Genomic DNA, 14,883 nt, shown 5'->3' with positions numbered 1-14,883 from the left:
AGCTTCACCAATCGTGGAGCGTCCTTCTAGTGAGGCTGCGCTTATGGGTCCAGCAAAAAAGGAAAAAAGAAAGGAACGGCAAGAAGCAGAAGCCAATGACAAGAACACGCTCGGCCAAAGAGGGGGACAGATTGGCCGGAGCTGTGCGTTTGCTTTAGGGCGTTGGCAGCCTAAAAGAGGCGTGACATACATGGCTATCGCATTTGGCGTGTGAGCTCCTTGCATTGGCCTCAGCTCCTTGTTTAGTTTTTGTTGTTTCCTTGCTTTGAAACTCACAAACCTTGGGTCGGGCATTGCGAAGAAGAAAAGGAAGAAGGGAAAGGGTTCTTAGCGATTTTCAAGAAACGACGCTGACACGGACAAACTTTAAAGACAGAAATACGGCCGGCGAAGGGAGATTCAGGAGGAGGGTAAAGGTGGACGATAGAGGAAGGGCTTTAGTTGGCCCCTTCCGTGAGACGCATAAAGGTGTCTGCGCCTCTTGGAAGCATGCCGACTCTATTTTTGCTCAAACCTTTCGTACCGTTTAAAAAGACGGAAAAAAATTAAGGCGTTTACCTTTTCCTGCGTAGAAATCCTCAAAGCTCGCGTTTCACTCTCTGCTTTTCGCAACCTTTCTTCTTCACAACAGCCGAGCGTTTTTTCTTTTTGTTTTCGTCGTCTTCTATACCACGCGTGGTCGTGTTAGAAACGTCACTTGTGAGTGCACTTTTGTTTTCTACGCGAGGCCCCCAAACGCCTTCGAAGCCCAGCCAGCCTTATCCGGGGCTGCAATTCTAGCTAGAGCGCTAGCTGTGCGCAGAGTCGCCACTTTGGCAACCGTCACTTAGCGAATTGAAGCGGATCTCGCGTTCCCGCTTCAGCGTCACGAGGTTCTCGATTTAGTTTATTTTTTGTGTGCTTTTTTCTTCTCTGCAATGGACGCAGTGAAGTAGCACTGTTACTTTTTGTTGTTTTGTACCAATTTCCTTTTTCTGGATGGGATCTCGAGAGAAAAAACAAAAACCAAAACTCGAGCGGCTCATTCCAAGCTGTCAGGAAAAGCTCTGATTTCTGATATTGCGCCAACAGGTATCGCGTCACGCACCCGGGCCACCTCTGTCGCGGATCCCGAAGCGGTGTAAAGAGGGAAAAAGAGGGGGAGGGGGCGGATATCTGAAGAGCGAAGCGAATCGCTCCCGCGAGAGCTTTCGTGTCGCTCAAATAAAACGCCCAATGCTGTGAAGGTGCGGAAGACGGCAAAGGAAGGGATGAAAGCGATACCGTCGCTTAAGGTTACCTGAAAACGCCATTTTCAGATTTCTTTCTTTTTTTTTTATCATGTACGTGCGAAGAGTAAAAGCAACATTAGTTGAAAGGCTAGCTTCCTGTTTCTCTCAGTTACAGAATCTCCGGCGGTGAAGATCAATATTTGGTTCTTCCTCGGTCATTCATCATATCGCTTTGCTTACTGCAATTATACGGGCACCCAAATGTTAATACAGTAGCATTCGAAAATTGTCATTGGCTGGAGAAAAGTGACGTCGCTTCCGTTAAAAGCATAAACAGCTGCTAATTCTATCATATTGCCAGCGCATAATGGCATTAGGTGTTCTTATAGATTTTTAGCTATCACATATGGTCGCCTACTTTTCTTTGATCCAGCGCCTCATGACTGTGAGCACACTTGCTAAAAGGTTAAGACTAAGCGCAACTATAGGATCAGCCCGTCCTTAATCTTTACCTTTTCGAGAGTTCGTCCCGTCATAAGGCGCTGGAGTACAGAAAAATTCGCAGTCGTGTGAGATAGCTCAAGACATGGCTGCCGCCTGTACTTTACAGCTATAGTATAGCTCACTGTAGATAACATTACGCCATGGTAGGTAGTGCGCGCTACATTTAGCAGATCGAACTAAACTCTACTAAGAGGTGTTTCAGCATAATCCGGCAACAACGCAAAGAACCCGAGCTTGAGGACACAATCGGAAGATCCATAAGGAAATACCGGGACGTTCTTTCAGGATGAAATGTTGCCCAGAAGCACAAAAAAAAAAACGTGAATACTACCTGCTTGAAATGTCGATGCACGGCTGCAGAGGTGAACTTTTACGGCATGATGCCGAAAGAATCACCCGTTTGCAACAATATAGATTCGTCCAAAAACTGCAGCACAGTGATGACCGCTTGATTAGTGAAAACACGGACACCCTTCTGGTTAACATCTCTGCCTTCCCTCTTTCTGGTTATCTCTCTCTCTCTCTCTTTTTATCTGATCACCAGAGCGGTTCGTTTTACGCCGTTCTTAACAATCGACGTAGAGAGAGTGCGAACATAGGGTTCATACTGCTGCTGTCACGGCTCGACGTGTGAGATGTGCTTTGTATGATAAGCAACTGTAGATGTTGCCGTGATGTGGTGGTTCTTTTTGTGGTGACGGCTTTTGACTCATTCCAGTCAGTTTGGTGGAAATGAAAATTGGTTTTTGAGGAAAGTAAATGGCGTAGTACCTGTGTCACATCTCGGCGGACACCTCAAACATGCCGTAAGGGAAGGGATATGGCTCATCACGACCGACCGTGTGCTCGGCGAGAGATTTCGTGCGAGCGCTCTGTTTTGCGGCGTCCTGAGTGTGCTGCTTCATCTGAAACAACTCAAACTCTAAGCTTGGGATGTACACTTTGTCGCAGCTGCCCATGATTGCTCACTCTGCGAAAGAGCAGCATGATAACGAAACTTGAAGCGCTTGGAAGACAAAGCATGATGAAATGGCACATTTCGCGAGGTTTCTTTTTCGAGAACAATAAGCGTTACTGCATACTGTGGGCGTTGCGTCATGTCAAGTTTCCAACTGGTTGCGCCTTTTTGACTCATACAATAGATACCGAAACCACCACTTAATGGCGGGATCATGATACTAAGAACTACTTACATACATTACGTAAGGTTGTCCAAGCCATACAAGTGTTGCCGCCATGTGATAAAAACTAAATCTGAGGCCGCATTCTTTAAGCTGTCCATATTCCGTTGTCCCTTTGGCGTCGATTTAGTCCTCTGTCGTTGGTAGCTCAGACATATCCACGGCTTTCAAACGTCTGTGGAAGCGACCCAGCCATTGGGTATTTGGCGACCGGACCTCACCATTGGCTGAAAACTGGATGCAATACGCAGCCAATGGTGAGGTGCATCGCCGCGCTCTGTTATCAGCAAGATACCGGACCTGACCACTGGCTGCAGCCAGTGATGAGGTCCGGTCGCCAAACACCCGATGGCCGGGTCACTTCCCACAGACGCTTGAAAGCCGCTGGTATATTTAAGGGACCAATGACTGAGGACTATATGGACGCGGAATAGACAATGCAAAATGAACAGCTTATAAAATACGACCTCTGTCCTCCTGATGGCCTAGTAAGCGAGCGTCCGGTTCGTGTTCCAGCAGTTGCTAGTTGGCTATCCTGAATGTGTGACGTCACGTTTTCTTCCCTATAATTAAAAACTACTGCCCTATGACCAAAAGTTTCCCCCTAAAAGGATGACGGTTAGGGCAACGCAGATCTCCTAATAAAAGGCTAACCGCTAGCCACTCTTTAGTTTTTCTTTTCTTTCTCAGCGTACGGCAACTTGCGAGTCTGCCCCTTTTTGCATGAGTGTGGAACACGGCGAGTATGGTTCCATTACCTTGGCAGAGGCGGGTCCCGGTCGGTAGCTCCTCAGCCGCACCATTCCCTCGGTGTGCACGTAGGCCCGCAACGGAGACAGCGAGGTGATGAGCACGAACACTCGCAGGCTGACCGGCTGCCCGTGGACCAGAAGGGCAGCCGACAGCGCCTGCTGGACGACGGCGCGCCGGGTCGAAGCTCTGCGCACAAGGGGATAGAGAGAAAGATGAACGGAAAGGCAGGGGGGATAATTAGGTGATCCCCAGTATGCTACCCTACACGTGGGAAGAGGAAGGGAGGGAAGATAGAAAGTAGAGAAAAGAAAGAAAGAAAGAGAGTTTTCACTAGTCCGTAGGCCATCACTACCAGGGTGCAAAGGGCACATACTGAAAGGTTACAGTCTCGAACTCAATCCTGAGTCCTTCGTTCAAGAACTTCAAGAGAGCCTTCACAGCAGTTCTCTGATAGGCTGTGCGCAATGAAAGCAACGTAGGGGAATGCCAGGTCAGCATTACCATCATCATGGGGCCAAAATTCGTCCACCACAGAAAACAGGCCTCTCGCATCGGGCTACAGTTTAAATTTGCCCTGTGCCTGCTGCCCCCCCCCCCCCCCTCTCCACCTCCACCAACTACTCCCCTTCCTCCCCGAAAACTGCACTGGTGCATTGTACTGATTCAATGGTGCATTGTAAATTAAGGTAAAACCGAGTACGCGATGTCTATAAGCCACTGCTTTCGTATAGCTAGTTTGCACCTTTTTATTGACATACGGCGGGTGTTTATTACTCTGGATGAATAGCATCGCTAAGCAGGGGAGTGCCACGTTCAGAGATAATGGGCCCAAATGGGGCAGCGATGGCGCTGTCGACTGTCACGCTAGTAAGTATACGCGCTAACAAGTTTGCAAGCATCGAAACAATTGTGCGTGTTTCTTGACTAACATTTCAGAGGAGCCAACAGCATGAATACGGTCGAGGACAAGGCAGGCACACAGCACAATTAAGCGCTGACTTTAAGACGAGATAATTATCTCGAGATACACAAAATATATATAGTCCGGCCAACAACGAAAACGAAAAAACCCGCTTCAAGGAAAGCAGTTAGATTTTATTCCTCAGATAGCCGTCTTGTTTGACGCCATGCTTTTGCTGATTTTAGCTCCTTATGCTTTTCACACCGACGTCATTTTGGAGGAAAGGCTCGCTTTTAAGAGAGTAATCACTCATTGCTGTATTCTGTTTGAGTCACTGGTCAGTGATAACTGAATACTTTCGTATTTGCTATTTCAAAGAAAAAAACGCGATCTATGCAATGTGTCTAGGCTTTTTTTGTGTGCAGAAAAATTTTTCGATGCTAGCACGGACACTATAGCATCGAGCGGAACACCGTGTTCTTGCACTCAGGTTTAAACCACCTTCTCACACTACCCTGGATAAGTAATGTGGGCTATCACGTCTCGAGAAGGATAGGTTCGCGGCTGTTTACGATGTTTCGAATTAAAAAAAAAAAAGCAGGAAACGCAAAAAAGAAACAAAAAAAACCCGGCATGACCCTAAAAGCAAACACTAGCCTCCATCAAAATGGAGGGACGTCGCGCTAAAAATGTTTGTCTCGTTTACGCGCGTCCTTTTACAACCCTTTTTCGTCTCTGCAACCCGGGAAGCGCTGTAATAGAAAGGCGTGGTCTGCCCTCTCTAGGTCCGGGTCATTCGGGGTCTTCGGTGACACATGCAAAATGGGACACGCCGAAGTACGGTGCCCTCGAGCTAACGTGTTTACGCCCGAGATAGCGGCCGATGCTAGCGGCCCGGCGATGCGACGAGATGTTTCCAGAGGGCCTCCGAAGGGCACCTTTTATGTGGGGGACACCATTACTGACAGTCGGGCGGTAAAACATGAAGATTACGTAGTAAATTTTTGTTGATCAAAGCATGATGCGTTGTTTAAAAGCCATTGCGAACGCTAATTAAGCCTTTGTACCTCAGCGGCCACATATGATGCCACTAAATATGACCAGATTATTGTTCATGCAAAAAAAGTGAAAGCTGTGAAATAGCGTGCAGAGATATTTCGTCCGTGCCAGCGGTGACTCGGTAACGATGGTTGATGCCATTTAAGCTCTATTATCTTTGATCAGTACTCTGCCCATACTTGTCGGCCATATGTGTGGTCATTAAGATACAGAAGGTTAACTAATAAGCATCACGGGATGAAGGAGGCTTTGAATTCTGTTGAATGCAAGCTGAAGTTTTTGATCTTCATTAAACAGGTGTTGAGGAGTATCGCCATCTTAGAATGAAAGCAGCAGTGCTTGCTTTTTCAAGGAATAAAGCTTGACTCAGGGTAACATGCAAGTACTTACGGCGCGGTCTAAATGAAATTTTATGTTATGCATTAAGTATTTTCAGAATAATGATGACTTTATTTTCCTAAATAGCATCGATGAGCAATAACTGCTGCCTAGAGTAAATTTAGCTATCGTCATCCACACACCATCAACCGAGCTGATTCCACTTCAAGGCTAAGAGACCCACCTACTGACCTCCAGTTAACGTAACTGTTCGTCTCTAGTACGCGCCTGGTGTATAGTTACTAGAGGTCAGTTCTCAAGGAAAAACATAATTTGTTACTAGATTGTCCGCGCCCCGTACATAGTCCGCAGGGATGGGCTGTGCCGTCCTAAAACCCATGGGGGCCGAAAAGCCGTTGTTTCTGAAATTTCCTGGGCCACAGTGCCGAGAGTAACCGTGTTTTAAAAATTAAAAAAAAAGCTGACATGGATATTACTTAAAGGGGGCTGCGCACCTTTGAATAATTAAAAAGCCAAAGAGTAAGGGCTAAAAAGATAACTATTCAATAGTATAGTTAACCAGCCTGCTAGTTAGCAAATTTTAGCTGGTGCGTTGCACCGCCGACAATGCTATGCCGAAAAAGTACTGTTCTTACTCCAAAAGCCTATTTTTTAAATTGTGTAGTCTTAGGTGAAAAACCCCCCGCCTGTGTGTGTGTATATAGAAGATAAAGTCCCCAAAAATTGAAAAACATAGCAAAATTTATTTCACGACGTTGACCAGGTTTTTCGAAAAACGCTGGGTCTCCAGCCGAAACGCCGTGAACTAAATTTTATTTTTCAGTTTGTGGTGACATTATCTTATATTGATCAATCAGCTGCCAATAATGTGATCATATATATATATATATATATATATATATGTATATATATGGCCATATTATTCCAAAAGACGGGGAGTTTGATCCCGGCCGCGGCGGTCGAATTTCGATGCTGATGACATTCTAGAGGCTCGTGTACTGTGCGATGTCAGTGCGCGTTAAAGAACCCCAGGAGGTCGAAATTTTCGAAGCCCTTCACTACTGCGTCCCCCATAGCCTGAGTCGCTTTGGGACGTTAAACCTCATAAACTAACCAACCAACATTATTATGAGGGATTCACTATCGAAAAGGCTCAGCTTTTCTCACACAAAAATGTAGCCCAAGGGTTTGTCTCCTGGGCGATGCGTTATGACTGATTTCGCATTCTCAGGGTTCCAAATATCTCTAAAGAGAGAACTCCCGTCCTCATCTCATCGTAGCTTTGAACTTCCTGCTGTGCTAGAGTACACTTCTACGCGCCTTAGAAGCAAACTTCCCCGACTGTATACTTTTTACAATGGCTTTACATTTTGTAGACCAGAAGCGATGAGCGATAACAACCATTTCTGATCAAATTAACGAGGATGAATCTATAAATTCAGGTAAACTTATTTCCTTGAGTGTCTCTGATGTGACCTTCAGTAGAAGCGCGAAGAACTGCAGTCCCATAATCCAGCTCTGCTTTCGGCAACGGGCCGGTTGCTATGCTCACATGTAGGAAACATTTCAACCCAAAGAGACAGCGCTGTGCTCTTTTAAGGCGAAAGCCTCTAATGGCTCATAATGTGGTCCGTTAGCAGAGGGTGTCACACCTTTGGCAGTGTGTTAACTCGGCAATTAAAAAAGATAGGAGAGAACGAATTGTTTCTTCAGATAGATGAGGAAAAATTGAACCTAGAAGCTACGTTTGATGACTGTAGAGTATTTAGTTAGTTAATTATAGTAAAAAATGTCAAAACTGCGTCGTAATAACGCAGACGTCGATATAGCCACGGGAACGGTGTGACGTCACATCCACCGGAAGTCGTCACGGCATAGTGAAAATTGTCACAGAATGGTCGGAAAAACGCCGGATTTGTGTCAAATTAGATAAAAAATGTATAATTAAGCGTAATTAACACTTAAGATCCCTGAAAGATGTAGAGTTTGGGTATCGATATAGCCACGGGAACGGTGTGATGTTACATCCACCGGAAGTCGTCACGGCATAGTGTCCTCGGCTTTCGCCTTTCAACACTTTAGTTGCCAAAGTGTCCTCGCAATTTTTGTGGTCTTCGTGTCTTATTGTGTGTTTAGCCTAATGCGTTGAAACATTTCCTACGAATATGTTCGAAGTGGTCACTGTAGTAGCTGTACTCACTGCTGAATGCGCGCCCTTCCTAGAGGGCTGAAGATGTCCAGCGACTCCGGGGCGCTCTCCTTGGCTCCCGGCGCGAGAGGTGTGAGCAGCCAATGCGCCGAGTAGCCAAGAGCGTCAGCTACGTTGACGAACTGCTGGTACTGGCTTGGCAGCACGAAGCACAGGGGCACCAGCGAAGCCTTCATCACGCCTGCGTGACAGAAACAAGAGGTAGACGAAAAAAAAACAAAAAAACTTGGAGGACATTCAAGTTTACCTCAGGGTGCGAAGCGATAGTGTTAAAAGGTCTCTCGGTCGCTTGGGGGTCCCCTGGCGCACCGTTGTACAAACATCGACCCGCATGTTGCCATGACATACAGCTTTATTACGCACTATCGTCTATATTAATTGGCGACACTAATTAGTGGTTCTAATTAACTAAGTGTTCCTGTAGTGTAATCCGCCTACTGTGGGGTGTGAGGTGCTCGTACGAGGCTTCTATTTATCCCACTGAACGAATGTTCCTCAATGAAGTAGATGCAACCTGCCTGTCTCTGGACCCAACGTACAGCGGTTCTATTCCGTTTTACAACCTTTTTGTGTTTTTAGCAAAACTGCTTTTCTATCCCACTACCCTCTCGAAAAATCTGGGCTGTCAGTCATAACGACGCCGACGCATGGTTTTCTGCCATAGGGACATTTAGCACTTTCACGTTAAAAAGCTTTGTCGGGATTGACTCCTTTCTGGGAGAAAAACTTTTAAAGCAAAGCTTAGAAGTGCAAGACGTTTGCACAAAAGCTTGTTTTTCCTGAAACGCAAGGAAAACGCATAAAAACATAAAAGGCGACCTTCTGTGACGAAAAAAAAAAAACAAGCAAGAAAGGTCGACTCTGGGACAACGACCTCGTTGTTTTCCCTGATGCGGAAGATTGATCTATTTTGTCCTCAGCAAACAGAGGCGCCATTAAACCGCGAATTCTTCATTGCTGTCATGCTTTAGAGAGAAGAGCTATACATAGACGCTTGTATTGAGGAAAACTGCAGCAACATCGTGATCCAGAAATAATGCTTTTTTGCTGTTCGTAAGTAAATGCACTTGAGAACTTCGCAAGCGGGTAAAATGTACGTCGAGCTGGAAAAGTTGCTGATGAAGTTGAGCACACAGTACGAAATACGGCATTTTTAATAAAACTTGCAAAGTGAAGAGCAAGTTTGCCCATCATAGAATGTTCGTTGAGTTTTTGCAATCACATCAACTGTGAAAACCATTCTACGGATTACACCGACAAATTCTATGCAATTCAATATTATCGTGCAGCCCACGACTGAGACGTGCGGTTATAAAAACATAAAAATATTAAACTGATACCGTGAATACTGCTTCATACAAATTAAGTTCAAGGCTTGCAATATTTTCTTCCAAGAAGTTATTAGGTTCATAGAATACTTTTGGTAAATATTATTCAGTAAATAAACCAATCAAACGCAGTCGAGCCCACTTTTAACGAACCTGATGGTCGCGCCGATTATGTTCATTGTATCCGAAGCTATGGCCAGAAATACTAAAGCACACAAATCTAGCGTGGATTCTTTAAATAATGTGTCATGCGCGCCTGCCACGCCGTCATAGTGCTGTTTCTTCCCTGGAGGTCCTTGACGGTTTTTTTCTGAGCTCTTCAACGCTGTCCCGTATTCCTCATCCAGATCCTCGCTAACGACCTGCTTTTCGAGACGCTATATAACTAACTGCCGTTTAAGTGTACACGGCCGCTAATGCTAGGTGGGCCTGTTCGTCATCTCATTCTTCAGATTCAAGTAGCTAGGAAGTACTCGTACTATTTCGAGTGCAGTGACTTCGTCACTTCATGGCTCTGCGATGTCAGTGTTACTATCCGCACCAATGAAGTCATCCCAGCTGGCGATATCAGCACCGACCAACTATGCATCAACGACGCGTTGCTAATTGTCCGCGTTCGTCTCGCCATGTTTCTTTAAGACTGTGTCACCTGTCATTCCTGGGCCCATTCAGCGACCAAGAGATAGCGCAGCGTACTTCGCACGGAGTAGCACAGCACAGGGTAGAGAGCCGATTGGGTAAGGGACTCATGCTCCGCCACCGGCTGGGCCAGCATGATATAGCACTCTCAACTGCAGCATTGCAGTTGCTTCACCATCGACAGGGCGAAATAGTTTTGGTTTTAACGATCACCCTAAGTATCTCCCACCACACTTCTCGTTATTCTTTAGACAATTTGCCAAGCCGGCAGACATGCATGGACTGATTTTGCTTATGGGCCTTCTGGCCTATAGGCATAGCATGTCCTCATCAATAGGGACAGCATAACAGTGAAGAGTAAAACTACAAAGATTGAAGAAGCAGTTAGACGGACGAACCTTCTTTGCCAAAAGTAACCAGGTAGCATCGTATGCGTCTCAGTCGTATAGTGGAGCTTCTAGGGTTTCCCTAAAAATCGAGGGGTCGTGAAAGTTGAAGACAAGGATTCTACTTATCTTACTGATATTCAGATCTTAGAGGTGGCCTAAGTTCTCTACTATACGAATGATTAGCAAACCATTCTGTCTTGTTACTTTTTAGCTAAGACTGCGCGCCAGTATCGGCAACATCGTATCAGTGCTCTGAACATATCCGAGGTACTTTCCTGGGCCCACATTGACGCGATTGAATTGCCTTCCTCCACGCAAGTCAAAGCCTAAGGCAAACGTGTTTTAGAAACCTATGTTTTGTCCAGCACTGAGCGCTTGCCTAATATTTTTCCCTTTACCTACTCGACTACAGGCAACTACACAAATTAAAAAACGAACGCACAAACTGAAAATCGCTATTTGCCTTAAGACAACTGCGTGCGGTGCTGTCACAAAAGAGCGCGGTAAACATGGTAAATATTCTATGAGGGCGCAAAACCTTCGAGAATAAATAGCGCTCATTCGTAAAGGTACCAAGCAGAAAGCGCAGCAACCAGGGGAGACCGATAAAAAAAAAGGATTTAAATACAAAACGTCTGAATTTTTGTTTTATAGGTTGGCGCTTCAAAATCGGGACAGTTTCAGTTATTCTTTATTCATTGGTTCAGTAAAGCTCGACCGTTTGAATCTGCAAATGTAAGCGCAATCCCATTTACTGCCCTCTTACTCGCTTTTTTCCATTTCGCACTATTCCGACCTACAAAGGAACAACATTTCGTACAATGACAGGCAAAGCGAAAGCGCATGTATACCCACTTCGATCTAGTTTCTTAACGTTGTTTTTTTTTTTCCTTGCCTAATGCTACTTTTTATTTTGTTTTTCTCCCCTAATGTTACTTTTTGTCGCAAAAAACGCTTCCGAACAAAGATACACTTCTCTTTGAACGTTGCTGCTGAAGAGAGACGGTTCGAGACGCCGAACAATTGGCACAAGAAGCGGGGAGAACGGGGGGGGGGGGGGGGGGGGGGGGTGCGACGAAGCAGCCAGCGTGGCAGGCTGGCTTCGAACATGTGGAAAAAGCTTCAGCCGCGACCCATACATCTCCCAGCAACCCGTAGAGCGCGCGGGCTTCAAAGGAAACCGCCCACAAGTGTTCAGTGCATTAGCTTATTGAAGACGCGCCTACAAAAGCGGGACCGTGTTCTCGGGCAATATCGGCAAATCGACTCGTGGGTGGAAATAGGGGAGAAGGGGCACATCGAAAGCGGCGATGTCTCCGAAAAGGTTGTTACCGCGAGACATTTCCACCACCGTCTGCCAGGACAAGTCCTTCTCTCGATTGGCTTCTTTCATTCGCTTGTTGTTGGCAAGGGACTGCTGCCCATCTTATCGCACTCAGTTAGCGCGCGAAAATTCATCACGATAATTGTCGCAACTACTTTTCCCTTTCTCTCTCACGTTCTTTCTCTTTCTCACTGATTGCACGGGTAGAAAGTGTTGTTGATCCTGGGGCGAGCACTTAACGACGTAGCGAAGCTTTCCGCTGTGTGTTTCGTGGCAGACATTGCGATGAATCGAACGCTGGCGTCGATACGAACTTCTGTTTTTTATACTGTCCTGTTCATAAAAAAAACTTACTGTAGTACAGACATACGGTTAACTGACAAAGGAAGTTTTATGATGACGGCAGGACCAGATATATTTTTGTTACTCTACGGATAATTTTTTTTAGGCTGGCTTGACAAGAAAACACGCTTGATCACCTTACTGGATCCTGATAAGGTCAACCCGATGGCTGTTGCTGTTTCTCTGTGGTTTTCAAAGGGCTGTTCAGCGGGTGTATTTTATGTATTTCGATGAAAGATCTACATTTATCCACTCTACCATCACCGTTTCCACAAAATCAGGCAGCCGTGCCACATCTAGCGTTTAATCAAAGCAGTTTTGAAGTTGGCCATTTCGTTATCTCATGTCGTGCGATTTATACGGGAAACTCTTACTTTTTTTTACAAAACTGTTTTCTGTCGCCGACATTTCCCGGCCATTGACACTTACTCCGCGCTTGGTGAACAAAACACGCAAGGTTTGTTATGGTCCATTTCCGGTGTTTTGTGATCACAGTCATCCCTTATAGTGGCTAGTTGGACCAATAAACGCGCTTACAAGAATGCTGCCGATGATGTTTCTGGCGTCATCGCTGCGTCCCAAAAGGCAGCGGTCGTGATTGCGCAACGCAGCTGCTGTTTAGTGGCGCTATTTGCTTTTTGCTTTCTTCTTATTAATTCGTTAACATCCGTGCTCACCGTAAAGAAAAAGTGTGTGGGATCCGGTGGCGTAGTGCTATGCACACTTGCCACCTGCCGAAAATATTGAAATCCCGCTCTCCCCTTGTATAGAAAAGGAGGGGCCGGCCACAATAGCGGCCACTAGAACTCGTAAAAGTGACTTTAATTAAGTGATAATGACAAATAATGACACCTAAATCAGGAGAAGACCTAATGCTAACGCACTATTATCACATAATGATCATTAATCATCCACAAAATTTCTTTACTACTTTAGTGTCTGCATAAGAAGAAGCAGCTTCTTGTTATAGAATAGAGGGCATTTGAAGGAATAGATTGCGAATATCAATTAAAAAAAATAGCCACTCTCTAAGCATCCGAGAAACTTTAGCAAACCAACAGAAGCTAGACAGTACTTGGGAACGAATTCACACAAGTATTTTTACGCCTATGAGCCGAGGTGGTATGCTGAGGGTAGCAAACCAGCAGCTTTTCGTGGTTAACTTCCCCGTCTTTCGTCCTTCTTTCTCCTTCACCCCCCCCCCCCTCTCTCTCTCTCTCTCTCTCTCTGATTTCTCGATGCCTTACATGTTTGGCTGGATGTCGTGACTGAACGGCCGCATGGCGGCCCAGGAATCATATATCAATATTGTGTTCGAAGGCGTACGAACTGGCTTTAAGTCATTAATTCCTGCAGTTGACTGCGGCAATGATTTGCGACAATTTTTCGTATAATTGTCTTGCTTTTTTTTTCATCGATCATAGTCCTTTGTGAGACCAGTGCCGAGGATATACACTGCTGTCTAGATACCGGTGCTCATGCCACAATCGTCATCGACAGCAGATAGTGGGCTAAAGAAAATGAATCGTTAAAAGAATTGTAATAAAATGCAGCTACTGGCGTGGTAAAGCATAACGACTTTTTCTCCCTGGATGCTATTCTGTTCCTATCATCTGCTGCCACTGAAAGTATCGGGTGTAGCGGGAGGTATCGTCGCGTACTTCAATGGCAAGAGTCGGAGGTTATAGAATCAAATAAAAACAAAATGCTTGTATAATCCTGTCCTCGGTCTTTGAAGCTGGCTTCGATGGCCAGGCAGACTTTCCATAGCTGCAAAGACAGAGCTCGCCTCATTAAAGCGGCTAATGCTGGTCTTTCAGAGAAAACAGCGGCGTTGGCGGTAGGCAGCATGTTGCTTCCTCTTTTTAAATTATGATACAACCGCTACAATACGTCTTTCTTTTTTTCAATTACCGCTGTTTTTCTAAACCACGATGGCGGAGAGGGAAGCACGAAGCGGCAAACGAAGCATTAAAAAGATAAATTTTATTCAAGTGGAAAGAAGACTAGCGCTGGGATAACAGTACCATTGCCGTCAAATCCCATTCTCTTTTCTAATTCCATTTCTATTAATTTCTAGCCGGCGTCGTTCGCTGTCCGTAGAGTCATGTCCACAATTACTGTGCATGTGCAAAAAGCGTGGGATTAATGGCAACTTTCCACGCTGCCTGCGCGTGCTCGATAGTTCTCAAGTGTTCAACGTACGGCGCACATGTGTTCACTATACCAGTGGATGAGCGTGCACATAAATTTTTAAAATTCCGTGATGATGAGCTTATAAAAAATCCTCAATAATCGGCTGGTAGATTTCTTTGGCAAATATGGTGCCCCTTTGGATTTTGACACACTTTTCTTGTTCCGTGATAACTTATGAGCCGGACAGATTGACGAAAAGCATTCTGATCTCCAGGCTGTTGCTGTTTAAATCTGTGCTTTCAGGCTGCAGGATGTAGTATTTGTCTCCGAACTCTCCTAAATTTACCGAGCGCCACTGCAAAGTTACGTTGGCAATACCGTGGTTCTTTTACCTGTGCTCAAGGACCACTAGCCGCCAAGCGACAATGAGATAATTAAGAAATAATAGTCAAGTTTAATAATTCAATTTCGTTTCATCTTGATTTTATATTGCATCACAGCAATGCAGTAAAATACGGGAACATTAGAAGTACATTTTGTTCAATAAAAATGCCGGCGTCAGATTCCC

General features: G+C 45.4%; 1 protein-coding gene across 1 annotated transcript in view; it reads right to left on the bottom strand.

Moving 5' to 3' along the window:
• The window catches only part of LOC149359809 (cadherin-like and PC-esterase domain-containing protein 1), a 212,888-nt gene that overhangs the window by 58,086 nt on the left and 139,919 nt on the right, over positions 1 to 14,883 (bottom strand). The window contains exons 8-9 of the mRNA XM_089571913.1: positions 8,149 to 8,338; positions 3,655 to 3,835 (exon numbers count right to left, since the gene is read on the bottom strand). Coding sequence (XP_089428039.1) covers positions 3,655 to 3,835; positions 8,149 to 8,338 — 371 coding nt within the window. The remainder of the gene's footprint in view (positions 1 to 3,654; positions 3,836 to 8,148; positions 8,339 to 14,883) is intronic.

This window comes from Amblyomma mixtum, chromosome 2 (assembly GCF_055824585.1).
Source record: "Amblyomma mixtum isolate Tamu chromosome 2, ASM5582458v1, whole genome shotgun sequence".
NCBI classification, from domain to species: domain Eukaryota; kingdom Metazoa; phylum Arthropoda; class Arachnida; order Ixodida; family Ixodidae; genus Amblyomma; species Amblyomma mixtum.
The sequence above is the reverse complement of the archived record's forward strand: the minus strand, read 5'-3'. Positions and strand labels throughout refer to the sequence as shown.